The sequence below is a fragment of the Gymnoscopelus microlampas genome, assembly GCF_963454915.1.
Source record: "Gymnoscopelus microlampas genome assembly, chromosome: 20".
In the NCBI taxonomy this organism is placed as follows: Eukaryota; Metazoa; Chordata; class Actinopteri; order Myctophiformes; family Myctophidae; genus Gymnoscopelus; species Gymnoscopelus microlampas.
In genome coordinates, this window is record NC_139957.1 from 16,458,261 (window position 1) to 16,474,175 (window position 15,915).

The window sequence follows — 15,915 nt, forward strand, 5'->3', positions numbered from 1 at the left end:
TTTCTCGCCTAAAATGTGATCAGAAACTGTTTGTCGGGCTGGACAGTGAAATGGACAATTTTTCCAGACAGCATTAGTGCTGGCATAAGCTTTAGCATTGTTTCGCGTCACTTTGATGATTACACTGAGGGAGTCTCATCTGCAGTGGAAGGCAAAGTAATGCGAATAGACGTGTCCAGCCAGTACCATGCAGTGGAAAAGGAAGATAAATGAGTCCAGTAGATTGTTTAGGTTCTAAATGATCATAATGATGAAAGAAACAGGAAAATGAGCAAAACATCAGAGCATATCTAGTGAGCTACAGATTGTAGAGAAAATTATTTGAGAAAGAGAAATCAGTTCCACTAAAGGTAGGTACAAAGCACTGTGATGTTTTATCTTTACAACAGCCTCATAATCAAAGGAATAAAGCCAACACTGCCACCTACGGGCAAGTGGAAACATCTACTATTACACACATGATTGTATTTACAGTAAGGCTATAAGATGAGTAAAAAAACAAGGTTAAATTCAAATAATTAGATCATGCAATCAAATATTTACAGAAATCAAGAAGTTTCAACACAAGATATACATAGGATAACTGGTGGCTCAGCGGAGCCACTGATCATACTGTATGAGAAGAACCCAAGTTCAAATCCAACTACCACCAAGTCTTGACTGTTGTTAATCCTCTCTGCCCTAGGTTTCTACTCTCTCTACACTCACTTACCTAAATAAATCACACATAAAAAATACACATGAATCATGATCAATGTCGTCTTTACTTTAAGAGTTATTTTGATGTCTCAATCTGAGATTAATAAAAAAAAGTATTTCCTCATCAAATTAAAAATCCAGATTCCAATCTAGGCATCTATTTGGATAAGAAATAGCAGCACATTTATATAAATCATAGCATAAAAATTTGCTTGCACACTTGGCAAGTTGTGACAAAGGAGTGCTCAAATTGTATATTTGAATGTACTGTATATCACAAGGCACAATATTTAATGGTCAATCTTTTAGTACAGTTGTATCTATTTTAGTTACTCCTTGGTTAGTGATGGAGCTCGTCTGCAATATTATAGTCCAACTGCATATATTTACGTTTCTCTTTGGTCAGTGATGGAGCTCCATCATTACAAAATAAAAATAAAACAATTGCTATCTAAAATATAACTGAATATAGAATGACTGTTTACTGTTGCTGTTCTTTTAACCAAAGATCCCTCCCAACACAGACATCAGTGGAACCAGTACAACTAAAACTAAATAACCTTCCCAAGTGTCACCATGGAGATTTCCTTTTCAACTCCGCAAATGTAGCCTTTTATGAGCGAGTGTTCTCCCTCATATGATTGGTTTGTGTTCCTCACTTTAATGTGTCTTTGTCAATACCTTTGAGCGCTGGAACATGCCACAAGGCCTGATGCAACCTATGGGACAGGTTTCCTGTTAACAGTAAAACAATATCATTAGTAAAAGTGTCACTTGCTGATATCAATTTATATACCCATGCTCTCATTTTAATTCATTCTGGACAAGTATGTATGCTTTTTTTATTATTGTATTGCTCATGCCTTGGGTCCAACAGTTTTTAATCCCCATCTGGAGTGGATCAGATTCAGATTTTGGGTAATCAGATATCTGATCCACTCCGATATGGATTAAAAGTTTTAAACTCTTGGGGATTGAATGGTATATTCTACTTACCCACAGGCAGTGAGTGGAAGTTCAGTATCTGGATTTATTGGAGGGGCGCACCAACAGAGGAGACCCTTCTACCACCATTCCCTGATCAAGCAAGAGGCAAACAATGACCAATACTGTATTCATTTTACATACATTAGCTACGGATTTATAATTGCCATACAAATAAAGTCCCCCCACCAACAACAACCAAAAACAACACCACAATTAACAAGCTGATTTTAATACTACCAAATTGTCTCATTAAACAATGCCATCAAGACAAGACACGGTGGGCATTTCCAGCCAAGCATTCTGACTGGTCAGACATTGTTCCATTCTCATTACAATAAGGCATAGCTAACCGCGTACTTTGTTGGTTGCTAATCCAACTCTTGATGGAGCCAATTAACAAGTTTAGTGATCCATCCCCCCCCCCTCTTTATTACCAAGTATGCACACTACTGTACCTATAAATAAGTATGCACACACACCAAGAAAGATGTAGATCAATACAATGAATGTGTTAATATGGATTATGGATGGTAACTGAAGGGGCTGCACCTTATACTAAGCTGCATCAGCCACAGGAAAGAACTACCACTTGGGCATTATTGCTTTAACCTATTTAGACCAGGAACCCCTATCTATTCGTAACTATACCTTTCAATCTGGGAAACACTTTTGGGGTTGTTGTTGCTATGTACAATATATAGCAACATACATGTTTTGTATTTTTTTTAATAAATATTTGAAGTTTTTCAGAAAACTTAGGTCAGGATTTAGAAGTTTTTTTTAGAATCTGCATTAGGGCTAAATGGGTTAACAAAGAACTGAATGAAGGCAAACATACATTGAGCATGTTGATGGCTTTATCGCAGTCCTCCTTCCTGGTGTATTTGACAAAGGCATACTGTTGGTTCGAGATCATCGTGACATTGGCGACACTGCCAGCTCTGTAAGATACAGACAAGAAACAAGACAGTTGGAGGAGGGGGGGGGCAAGATACAGAAAAGAAAAAAAGACAGGAGGACAGAGTGAGAGAGAAAGAGACAAGAAACAAGACAGGAGGAGAGAAGGGAAAGAGACAGACAATAAACAAGACAAGGGGAGAGGAGAGGAGGAGAGAATGCATGCGCAGAGGCATCATTGTTTATTTCCCCACAAAAGTTGCTTGTCCACCCTTTTAGTATTTTTACCTGAAATCAAAATGACCCACGGGGATTTAGAACACTCATGTTACTTTACCTGCCGAAGACGCTGTAGAGCTTCATTTTTGTAACAGTAGGCGCCAAGGATCCTACCCAAAGGTCACAATTCTCCTTAGTCCTATAACATGGGAAAAGTAAATAATTAGTCAATAAATTGATTCCTGTCTTTTTAAATATCATCCTAGACTCAGACCATTTTTACAGTCTAGCTTTTAATTCATTCATGCTCTGATTGTACCCATTACACTTTGAGTTTTATGCTATTTATATTTACAACTGCATTATTTCATCCATTTGGCTTTAACAGTTAAGTGCTTTGTAACATTGCTTTGAAAAGTGCTATATAAATAGTCACTTATTTTGAAATCTCTGAAAATTCATTCCAACATAAGATAGAAATCTTATTTACCATGTTCTCTACATTAGCCCATGTAAGCACCGTTATAGTAATATGATATCAATTATCTGATAGAATAGATTTGTTGGAATTAATCTATTCATAGACAAGAGGGGTTAAGATAACGGCGCCTTACGTTTTGACCCCATCCCTTGGAGTGGGAGACGGCCTTGGAGTGGGAGACTGAGACTTTGTCCTGGCACGATCGATAGATCGTGGTGTAGGTGTAGGTGTATTCACTTGCTGGATACTCGGCTGGTTGTTTCCTACAGCAATCCTCTTTTTGTCCTCATCCTCTGTCTCCTCCATTAGGCGATTTCTTTTGTCTTCACTGACATCATGTTCTGCCGATTGCGAGCGCCGACCTGAGGGTATGAAATTGCATTGAGTCATACTTTTCCACACTTCTCTGTAGATTTCTAAGACCATTATTTGATATCTGAGTACAAATAGCTAGATATTTATAACATAAATAATGTAAAATAATTGATAAATACATTTTAAAATTCACTGCTGAAGCAGTAATGTATAATGCTCATGTTCTACCCGGGATTCGAACCGGGGTGTCCCGCACGAATGCCAACATTTCTATTGCTGAGCTAAGACTGAGGCCCCTATTTTGCGTGACTTAAATCCACATCTTAGGTGATAATTAAGTGATAACACCACCATCTTATGAGCAATCCCTATTATGCAAGTTGCGCTGAACGCAAACACTTAAAGAATAAGTCTCGCCAGCAAATTTTAGGCATGGAGGATTTTTCATGTTAATTAAGGGCCCAATGCGGTATCTGCTATTATAGCACTGCGTCTTGGCTGACTCAGTGTCAAGCCGTCAAGCCTTATTTATTTTCTGTGTCCATGGAAATGACAATGAACAGCCATAAAGGTGGGGGGGGTTTCCTTAGTTTCCTTTTCTGATGACCACCTCACAGCATAACTCATAAATGTTCAGACAAGCTTAGTATCTGGTGGATGCTATGTACAGACCTATGGGCTACCTACTCATGTATATTGTACAGTACAGTACATGCAATTCAAAATGCATTTTCTTTCAAACTAATTTGGTCGCAGATGTCTGGATTTGGTACATTTATAAGGCACTTGGGGCTGAACTGTTTAGCAGTCTGTGAGGTAGAGGAAGTTCTGTGTAGGAATGTCGTTCAGTCTCACGTCATAAGTCTTGCCTTGATTTTGGCGACATCAAATTCACTCTGGCCTCCACTCTCTCACAAAGTGGTAAACATTTGGCTACCACTGGCTACCTGCTCCAAACACTATGAAAAACAGTTTATATTATGAAAAGATTTTTTGAAATAATTTTGGAAAACAGAATAAGGGCAATAGTACGGAAACTAATATTTTTTTGAGCCCTTTTTCTACATGGAGGAATAAGAAGAATTTTGTTGAGTGGTTTGAACTTCTAGACATTTCACTTACCTCCACTGCGACGACGCCTGCCCTCAGAGCCAAACAGAGCATCGATAGCTTCTTCCAATGTAGCATGGTTTTTCAAAGCTTCAGAGCTCTGACCCCAGGTAAAGCCCATTTCCTAAACAGAAAAGCCAACGACAATGTCCTGAATCCACATAACGCTTAAGTGGTTTAATTATCAGGGTAGGAACCTTTCACTAGCTACGAGTCAAATGCTGGTAAACCTTTCTACTGTAGTGTTTGTAATGGTTTTGCCTGTAGTAGTACTGTAGCTACTTTGGCAAGCAATCATGAACATTTTTATTTTGTACATACATTCATATGTTGTCTTTGACAAGGTGTGTGTGTGTGTGTGTGTGTGTGTGTGTGTGTGTGTGTGTAACTTATTAACTGGAGCAGCTTTCAGCAACTAAATAATGATTACATTCCTAATATAAACCCATCTTACTTGTGTCTCATTGTTTATTCACATAGTCTTGGTTGTGATAAAAAGATGAATACAAAAAAGTACATGTTTGCATTCATTGATGTCAGTGAGACACATGGATGGCACTGGTTTTTGTTGTGGCAGATATTGGCCTCCCTTACCATTAGGTGTAAGGTCTGTGCCCTCTTTAGCTCCTGGGCAGCTTCAGCACTTGAGCTCTCTTGCTCCAGTATTTCCTTATAGACCAAAGAGGCCTCAAAGTACCTCTTGAGTAAAAAACAAGTAAAACATTAAATTGCAGGCATATTAGCAAGTATTATATGTAGAAATAGCCATTTTATTGTATTCAATGGGTAAATTCCACAGTCTATACAAAACTAAACAATAAACTTGAAATGTTTCACTGGGAACTACATTTTTATATGGAGAAATAAAGCCCTAGCAAAAAAGAGAAATGTTTGCAAACTTTAGGAATTCATTAATTAAAATACAATAGTTGGGTAAATGATATGATTTACCTTGAGCCCACACAGCGCTTTGCCTTTCCTAAATAAACCTTTTAACCACTTAGGTTCCATGAAAAGCGCCAGACGAGCATCAGCCAACGCCCTCTCATAGTCCCGCATTCTTTCGTAACAAAGTGACCGATTTCCAAATAACCTGAATTGGGTGGGGAAGGAGGGAGGTGAATAATAAAAACATTCATTCAGTAATTGTCACAGAGTGTTTTAGTCTTAAGTATAAATAATACAGTATGTTCTTAAGTGTTTTCTCACTTGAATTCCTGTGGGTTGTATTTAATGGCGTCAGTAAAGCATTTGATTGCCGCTTCATATTGTCCACAAGCGGCAAAGCGATTTCCAACAGCTGAAAAAGAGATGGAAGAGCGGTGTGTCTAATTCAGTTCAACGTTTGTTAATAATAAAATGCTTGGTTAATTTCAAGAGATACAGTGCAAATGTGAATATACTGACTTATTATAATTAAACATGTAACTTACCGGCAAGTTCTGTACTTTTTTTGGCTAAATCCTCTGCCACTACCTCCATGTTTCTCTCTGTGGGCTTTTTTTTTTAACAAACAATTATTATGCAAGGTAGATGCATTAGACAAGGACAACAATCCTACTAATCCTCCTAGAATGGCTGATATTACATACATTGCATTATATATTCCATATACAGTCAATATATTAACACTCAATTTCATTTAAGGATTCACATTTACAACATTCTACCCAATAATTAGTTGCTGTAACTCTGGGTCAGCGCTTATCATTTAGTATCAAATACATTTGCTTTTTTTTACCCCTAACACACTTCTGCACATAACACACGCCTCCTGGTCATTTCATTGACTGATCCCAATGTCACAGGCACTTTTATTTTTCTTCATTAGAAGCTAAAGCGAATGTGGGGATATAAATAGCATAATAATAGCACATAAGAATTCATCACAAACCTCTAGATTTCCGTCTCCTTCCTTAGTCATCACAATATCATCATTACTACCACTGCTGTTGCTGAAACCACCAATAGCAGTTTCCTTTAGGAGTGGACTGGGGACAGAAGATTCCTCCACCTCAATATTATTTGTTTCTTTGTGGTCTTCTGAAGTTTTAGAAGGCTTGATTTTCTGAAGAAAAACACAAATATATTAGACAGCCATACACAACACTGTGGGAAAAAAAGGTTTTTTATAATGCATCACAGGGCACCTGTTTGACAATTTGAGGGTCTTTTTTCTTTTTTGTTTCAGTTTCAGCCTTCTCCTGAACTGACGACTTCTCTTCTGGATCATTAACTACTGGTGATGAAGCATCCTTTTGAAGGTCTTTTTTCTTTTTTGTTTCAGTTTCAGCCTTCTCCTGAACCGACTTCTTCTCTTCTGGATCATGAACTACTGGTGATGAAGCATCCTTTTGAAGGTCTTTTTTCTTTTTTGTTTCAGTTTCAGCCTTCTTCTGAACTGACTTCTTCTCTTCTGGATCATGAACTACTGGTGTTGAAGCATCCTTTTGAAGGTCTTTTTTCAGTTTTGTTTCTTCAGTTTCAGCCTTCTCCTGAACTGACTTCTTCTCTTCTGGATCATGAACTACTGGTGTTGAAGCATCCTTTTGAAGGTCTTTTTTCAGTTTTGTTTCTTCAGTTTCAGCCTTCTCCTGAACTGACTTCTTCTCTTCTGGATCATGAACTACCGGTGATGAAGCATCCTTTTGAAGGTCTTTTTTCAGTTTTGTTTCTTCAGTTTCAGCCTTCTCCTGAAATGACTTCTTCTCTTCTGGATCATGAACTACTTGTGATGAAGCATCCTTTTGAAGGTCTTTTTTCAGTTTTGTTTCTTCAGTTTCAGCCTTCTCCTGAACTGACTTCTTCTCTTCTGGATCATGAACTACTTGTGATGAAGCATCCTTTTGAAGGTCTTTTTTCAGTTTTGTTTCTTCAGTTTCAGCCTTCTTCTCTTCTGGATCATGAACTACTGGTGTTGAAGCATCCTTTTGAAGGTCTTTTTTCTCTTTTGTTTCTTCAGTTTCAGCCTTCTCCTGAACTGACTTCTTCTCTTCTGGATCATGAACTACTGGTGATGAAGCATCATTTTGAATGTCTTTTTTCAGTTTTGTTTCTTCAGTTTCAGCCTTCTCCTGAACTGACTTCTTCTCTTCTGGATCATGAACTACTGGTGATGAAGCATCCTTTTGAAGGTCTTTTTTCAGTTTTGTTTCTTCAGTTTCAGCCTTCTCCTGAACTGACTTCTTCTCTTCTGGATCATGAACTACTGGTGATGAAGAATGAGGTACTTTTCCTGTCTTGAGGGCCTCCTTCATTTCGGGGGAGACCCAGCAGTAGACACCAGGAAAAGACACATCATCGACTTCCTACAGGGAAAGACAAAGTATTATTAAATATATCATTCACATTGTAATGAGAATGACATTTAGCCATATCAAGACAAGACTCGACATACAGAATGCAGTACATAAATAGCAAAAGGTTAACAAAACACGCATATGCAAACACAGTGTTGGCCAGAAAGAGACGATTGAAATTTAAATAGACACCGCCCACCAAAATGTTTTTAATAGATTACCACATAGGTGAAGTTTCGAGCATCTCACAGTCTTCCTCTCCCCCCGCACTTGGGTACCACGGGTGGGGGGGGGATGCCTACTACCGCAGAGACTAGGGGTTTGAAGCCATGCGGTCCATTTGGCTTGCCGAGCGTCTAAATAAACACAATTGACTGTTCTGCGGAGGGAAGCCGGGCGGGGAGGGTGATATTTGTTGTGACACGTACTCCTACAGGCTGGGGCAGCACCTTTCAGCTGGGAATGTTGAACGGGAGGAGTAGGAAGGAGGTGCCATGTCCTCCTGGTGGTGTCTCCTCAGTTACAGGCGACCCAGTAGAATACAAAGAGCAGTGGCAAGCAGTGGGAGGAATTAATTGGCCGTAAAAATAATTGGCTAATAGGAAATAAAGACTCGAAATTAAGTAAGCTCCACGGAGTGTAGATCTCCACCAGGCCAGGTAGCATACCCAGGGCCCGCAAATTTGTAAGTCAGTCATAGCTAATCAGAATTGAATCTGACTGTAAATCTTGATCACATGACCGCACAGATAATGTGTACCAATTTGTGTGAGTTTTGGACAAAGTCTGTAGTAGCAAAAAGTGTGTTTAGAAAAATGGTTTCTTCCTTGGCCTACTGGGAGTGTGCGTGCAAGATTTTATGCCGTTCGGTCCAACGGTTCCGGAGATTAGCTGCAGACGGAAGGACAGGAGTGAAAACATAGTTCCCAGCCTTCGGCTAACTAAGACAAAAAAATAAAAAGTAAACATTAATCAGCACACACCTTCAAATACTCACCGGGCAGGTAATGTGCCATTTCTGTGTCCTTGTCGTCGTTTCTGTAACTTTAAGTGCTTTACGGGTTGGGGTTGTTAGCCCCATGCCCAACCTGGAGGACCAGGAGCTGCTTTTCGTCTGACCTGTACTCTAAAACCTGCCCGGCATGGTAGCACCTGCTATAACCTTCAGAGGCATGGAGGCACGCAAGCCTCCCCACCACGGCAAGGTAGCAGCACAGGCTGATGAGGTTAAATGACCAATAACAAAATATATGTATTTGTCAATGTTTTGGACATAGTCAGGTGATGCGTCATGTGACCTGCCGGGTGGGTATTTCAAGGTGTGTGCTGTAATGTTTCTTTGTCTGAGGAAGAGTGTGAGACGCTTGAAACATCATCTAGGTGGTCATCCATTAAAGACACTTTGGGGGCATGATCCAGTGTGTGGTCACAGTACATACATACACACACACACACACACACACACACAGCAACATTCTGGGTTAGTTACATTTGTACACTCTTGAGTTAAATTAACACTCAGAATTTTACTGTGAATAAAGAAACATGGTATGAGCGGAGAAATTAATTAAATGTCTTTCAAACCTTTACGTCGTCTGGTAGAAGTCTGATAAGACGATTACTGTGACCGGCATTTTCCACTCCAGGGGTTGCAGTTTCGGTTAGAGTTACACTACTTTTAGGACTGGCCTGTTCAGTGGTCTTACTATCGTTTCCCACTCCAGTGGCTGACGTTTCGGTTAGAGTTTCGCTACTTTCAGGACTGGCCTGTTCCGTGGTCTTACTGTCGTTTCCGACTCCAGCGCCTGCAGTTCTGGTTAGAGTTGCACTACTTTCTGGACTGGCCTGCTCCGTCTCTTCACAGGTTTTTTCAACCATGTTTTCTTCCTCCTTACTTTCTTCCTCTTCTTCATCATCCTAAACACAGAGAAATTGATTAGTAAAGATTCCAAAAACAAAACTTTATGCCTGGATTTTGCTTCCAGGCAGAAACTTTGTTTGAGGCACAAGGATGATCAAGGTATAAACTGTCTCTTTACTACTGGTTGCTACAGTAATGTTGATCTAGGAATGTAATGCTCGGGTTTGTAACTTTTTTTTTAAGATAACGGGGAATGGTCATGCTTAATTGGTAGTGACCACAGACTACCAAATAGAAGAAGGGGCCGAATTCAGAAGGTGCTGAAAGCTTTGGGAGTAGGTGAAGGGAGATGTGAAATTAGCATTGTTTCTACCAGACACAACAAGGTATTGTACTGTATGTGTGGAAGCTGAGGGGAAGGATGTTTTTACAACATTGCGACAGGTAACCACTTAAATCCTATATACTTCGTCATATGACAAATAGCTGATCTACAGCTTGAAATCTGATATTTTTGAAAAAAAAAAAGAAGTTATGAAAAATATTTGCCTTTAATGATATGCCCAAAATATGGACTTTTGTAAATATGGACTTTTGTAAATATGGAGAAGTTGTAAAGTTGTGAAATGGAGCGTTAAGCTTATTCTACTGCTTCACTCCCTGCAATTGATTCTAGGTTAGATCCTTCAGAATATTCCTGAAATGTAAATGTCACAATCTTTACCGATGTAATATAAATGACACAGGTACTTACAGACAAATCATTAGCTGAATGCTTCTTTTTCCATTCATGTTTTCTCTCTTTTCTTCGCTGTAAAAGTAAAGAAGTAGTAAATAAACTGGTGTCTGTGCCGTCAGATGATGGAATTAAAATTAATTTCAGATTCATTTACAATCAGAATTCTTCTTCAGCCACTGACCAATTTCTTACGCTTGTTCTTCTCTGCACGCTTTTCCTCCTTTCCCAATTCTTTTGGTTTGTCAGCATTCTAAAAGACATGATTATAGAATTTGACAATGCTCAGCACACTAACATAATCTACATGAACAGCTTTTTGGAAACAAGAAAAAAGTCCCCTCCCAAAGGCAAGAGTTTTCAAATCTATACACGCTATACAATACAGTAAAAAGCAACGACACAAACGAACTTTGACAAAATATAACCGTTCAATTATATTTATTGAGTTGATTACCTGTATGTCAAGCAAGTATCAAGTCTCTGCAAATTGATTTTCATACCATACTGAACTAACTAGTATTCTATCCTCCAAAATCAAGCAACACAGTATGCAAATAATCAGCAATAATGTCAAGTCATAGTCAATGGGCTGGCATCATGCCAAACCAAAAGATGGTCCTTTAAGTACCTCTAGTGACTCCAGTGCTTCAGGAGGCTCTGCAGGTAAAATCTCCTCTTCATCATCACTATATATTAAGTCTTTGGACAATTCACAGTCCAACGCCCTCATGATGGGTAAACCAAACTCCAAACCTTCAAAATACAACAGAAAACATGAAATTAGTTAAAAACAAGATAAAGAACTACCTAAAGTCGACCCATCCTGGTTCTCAATCCTACTATAAATTAGACCCCCCAGGATTCCGCAATTCCACGATAGCGGAAATTACCGCAGATGTTACAAAACAACAAACAAAAATGAGAAGGCCATTGAATTATTTTTAAAGTTATAAAAACTGTACTATGGATTATAGGACTGTATTATGACTCATAGACCTGCCTGCTTCATTTCAAATGAAATCTGACATGTATTAATTGACCATAAGCAATACAAAAGTGGCAAATCTTTGAGTGTTCCCCATCCTACAAACATAATCACACCCTGCTTCATACACAAACAGTGTTTATTTTTGTTTATTTTATTTTGATATTTAATTAGAGGATAAACCAAATCTGATAATATATTTCTGCCTACATTAAATGTAGTTTTGCACTTCACCAGGAGAGGTCACCATCACTGAAGCTTCTAGCAATGAACCCATTTGCAAAGCAATTGGTTCAAGTGGTTCATAAAAGAATTTGCCCATCACTAACCATAACACCAAGACAAGTCATTCATAAAAAGAAGGTTTACCCGTCACTGCGTATCAACTGTTATGATACTCACACTTACCAAAGGAGTTTAATGCATCAAGGATACAGCTGTCATCAGAACGTCGGAATATTAAATCTACCACTGAATCCTGAAAGAAAAGAGAAAAAGGTTTATAATTTCAAACAAATTGAACTATGTCTGCATATAAGAGCATGAGTACATGTTGTAGATATTTGTTCAGCATACACATATATATATACTCACACACACACACACACACACACACACACACACACACACACACACACACATATATATATATATATACACACACACACACACACACACACACACACACATATATATATATATATATATATATATATATATACACACACACAATATATATATATATATATATACACACACAGATCCTTCTCAAAATATTTTAACATTGTGGAAAAGTACATTTTCTTCCATAATATAATTCAAAAAGCGAAACTTTCAAACTTTCATATATTCTAGATTCATTGTGCATAAACTGAAATATTTAAAGCCTTTTATATGTTTTAATCTAGATGATTATGGCATACATACAACTCAAAATATTAGAATATTACACGAGACCACTCAAAAAATGATTTATAATACAGAAATGTCGACCATCTGATGTTAATTTATGCGCTCTATACTTGGTCTGGCCTACTTTTGAACACATTATTTCATCAATGGGGTGTGGCATGGAGGTGATCAGCCTGTGGCACTGTTGAGGTGTTATGGAAGCCCAGGTTTGCTTTGATAGCAGCCATAAGCTCATCTGTATTGTTGAGTCTAGTGTCTCACACCTTCCTCTTGACACTACAACATAGATTCTCCGCGGGGTTCAGGTCAGGCCAGTTGGCTGGTCAGTTAAGCACAGGAATACCATGGTAAGTACACCAATAGTAGTTTTAGGCAGGTGCCAAGTTCTGTTGGAAAAGGAAATCAATTCGATACCAACATGTATTTCTGTTTCTCTATTCTGACTGATACCAGGCAAGCAGCATAGTTTTTTTTTTCTTTACTTTTTTATGACTTTATTTGCGGACTTATTTTGCAGTCTGGAATGTTGGAAAGGGCTTGATAATGTGATATGACTCCAACGGAGAACAACACTTCCCCAGAATAATAGTAACCAAAACAGTAGGCTATGAGAAAAACTGACCCAGTTATTATCTTCCAAAATCTTAAACAAATTTCTTGGAGCACCGCGCTTGGATCTGCGTACTGGGGGCGGATCCTTTTCCTGCAGTCCGATCTGATCCACTTCACTTTTATTTGCTGATATCGGGGCGGTATCCGATCGAAGTATCGGATCGGGATTGTCCTAGAAAAAACAAATATAAAACTAATGTAGTAAAATGAGGAACACGACGTATAATAATTAATAAAAGAAAAAATGATCAACAAACAAATACTATTATTATAAAAACATGTTTTTCATATATTGACACGATTTCTTTTAAGCTTGACACTAACGGTTGCCTGACTGTCCATGGCAGGTAAATAAAACGGTCAGGCAGGTGGAGTTTGCCTTCAGGTTGCCCTACAGACAAGTGCGGATTTAAGTGGGGATTGCAAGTTTGATTGAGATATTTTGCATAAATATTGAGGTATTCAACTTTGTCCATATTGTGCAGCCCTAGAATTCGAAGTGTTAAAATGAATGGTAATTAAAATTTGATCTATCATTTTATAATTAGCTATTTATTTTTTGGGCAAGTAGAACGTGATCTGTACTTGTCTGATGGACAAGTGCCTCCGAGACCTTAAAACCCCTGACCATATTCTTCCTCTTGCATTAGGGGATTCCCACTGTTGCTGTAGTAATTACTATGGTTTCCACATTCCTTCATACAGTAAACTGTTTCCTCTATTTGTTTTCCATTGTCATGCACTGTGCAATAATATACATAACTTGCAGTCACTCTCAAATTGAGGTCAGGAGCAGCAGGGTACATATTAAACAGGAATCTTAACTTAGAATGTGACATTTACTTTCACAATTTCTGAAATTGTATTGATTTACTCCTACCAGATTTTGTTTTATTCATCACAGCCCCAGTGACTAAATGTTGATTTGAAATTAATGGCATCATATAAACAAGTATCTGACATATTATTATAGGCTATCTGTAATTAAACAGGTTACATAATACATACTGATCAAGCCCGTTCCACAGTTACAACTGTAATCCAGCATAAAATATGCCATGTTTAAATGGCATCGAAACGATTATGGTGATGTATGGTTACTTGTTCACATGCTATGTTATTTAGATAGACATATATTGTTGCTTGTTCACAAATGCGATGTATGATGTTGTTTAGACCAGGGGTCTTCAATGTTTTTCAGCCCCTGGACCCCTTAGCTGAGAGATGAAGCAGGGACCCCCTACTGTATATTGTATAAAAGATTAAACTTTTTCATAGATTTCATCGATAGTTTCGTAGACTTGTTTGACAGCACTATCATCAGTGTATGTCGGATTGATGTTAATGACAGCACTATCATCAGTGTATGTCGGATTGATGTTAATGTGTATTTTCAGACATTTAACCACTTAAACCTTCAATACTTAGTAAACTTGACCTTTCACTGTGTCTGCTCTTTTTTTCCCCTCTACACCAAACATCTATATAGCCGATCTACAAGTTCACAACACCTCGCCTTGTAGATCTGCTATTTTTTGGCTTAAGTTCCCCTCAGTCAGAATAGGGATGCTAGGGTTCAAGACACATACAGTAACCAAGTTATCCCTATATTACACTTTTGGTACCTAAGTACATTTTGATGCCAATACTTTTGTACTTTTACTCAAGTACATTTTGAATACCGGACGTTTACTTATAACGGAGTATTTCTGCACTGCAGTATTGATACTAATACTTAAGTAAAACTAATTCTGTACTTTTCCCCACGACAGTTCATACTTACATGTGTGCGCATGAGTCGCGAGTTCTCTCGTATTCTCGGCATGCTTGCACCAACTGTGTACAGAGGCTGAAAGTAAAGAACAGTTAACATCCGTCATCAGTTGAAGTTTACCACATATTGTTGTTGTAACCTTCCAACAACAATCGTGATAACGTGCAATATCATGTGTAGGCCTAGCCTTGGAGCAAGACTATCGTAGATGTATTTTATCGACATTTATAGATATAAAAATGTCAAAATCGATTGAAAAATACTACGATAGTCTTGATCCAAGGAAGGCTAACGTACAGGCCTATCTCTACACCTCGGCCTTGTCTTGTCTCGACCTGGTGGTTTAGCAAAAACAGCTCACATTTACCTCCAAGTCGAACTTTAAACTGATTACACAGCAACGTCTGCAGTGTGGGTTCTTAGTTATTATTACCTTTGATCCTCTTCTCCTTCAGACTTGAGTGGACTGCTGTGGCGATTTGCCTGCTTCCAACAACTGTTTATGTTTCTGCGATGTGCTTTCGCAATGCGATCTATTTCCGCATTCGATGGCTGAACTGAACTCCACACACAATGCACTTTTCACAAGGCAAATTGTGCAGTGTTGCCAGATTTTGCAAGAAAAAGAAGCAACCACGTATATGAAAACAAGCCCAAAAGAAGCAACTAGGCTAATTGAAAATTATTTGCCGACCCACAGGCTCACTACGCTTGTAGATCTGCATTTTTTTTTTTTTTTTTATGAAGAAAATGTGAAAAATTAGGAATATGTTTTTGGAACATTTTCACAACACAAATCTTGTATGGGGGTCCCTGGCACAAATATATATTATTGTGGGGGTCCTTGCCATGAAATTGTTTAAGAACCACTGGTTTAAACAATATTAGGAGGAAACAAGCCCAAATAAGCAACTACACGCCCAAAGTCGCTTATAATAAGCACACATGGCAACACTGTTCACGAGGCAAATTTTGTGTGCACTCATTTTGGTCAGAAACATAAGCGCTGCAGTGCATCAACATAC

At 38.4% G+C, this 15,915-nt stretch overlaps 1 protein-coding gene across 5 annotated transcripts; it reads right to left on the reverse strand.

Moving 5' to 3' along the window:
* Positions 1-355: 355 nt before the first annotated feature.
* LOC311035935 (uncharacterized protein) lies at positions 356-15,447 on the reverse strand. Of its 5 annotated transcripts, none has more exons than XM_084044442.1 (20): positions 15,324-15,447; positions 14,900-14,965; positions 13,127-13,288; positions 12,001-12,070; positions 11,236-11,360; positions 10,789-10,857; positions 10,623-10,679; positions 9,592-9,924; positions 6,859-8,016; positions 6,603-6,776; positions 6,142-6,205; positions 5,918-6,008; positions 5,660-5,801; positions 5,303-5,407; positions 4,721-4,832; positions 3,417-3,645; positions 2,921-3,001; positions 2,525-2,627; positions 1,696-1,776; positions 356-1,434 (listed from the first exon to the last, which is right to left on the reverse strand). In XM_084044442.1, the coding sequence occupies exons 2-19, from the start codon at positions 14,939-14,941 to the stop codon at positions 1,717-1,719; spliced, it is 3,177 nt and encodes a 1,058-aa protein (XP_083900568.1). In that variant the 5' UTR covers positions 14,942-14,965; positions 15,324-15,447; the 3' UTR covers positions 356-1,434; positions 1,696-1,716. The 5 variants fall into 5 exon arrangements, with proteins under 5 accessions (XP_083900568.1, XP_083900566.1, XP_083900567.1 ...); XM_084044440.1 differs by having other exon boundaries at positions 11,995-12,070; XM_084044441.1 differs by having other exon boundaries at positions 11,995-12,070; positions 15,258-15,447.
* Positions 15,448-15,915: the final 468 nt, after the last annotated feature.

Coding starts and splice junctions, on each gene's coding strand:
- LOC311035935 (XM_084044440.1), bottom strand. CDS start 14,941: ATGCCGAGAATACGAGAGAACTCGCGACTCATGCGCACACAT. Junction 6,206..6,602: donor AAGGAGACGGAAATCTAGAG/GTTTGTGATGAA, acceptor TAAAAAAAAAAG/CCCACAGAGAGAAACATGGA. Junction 4,833..5,302: donor CACAGACCTTACACCTAATG/GTAAGGGAGGCC, acceptor TTTTCTGTTTAG/GAAATGGGCTTTACCTGGGG.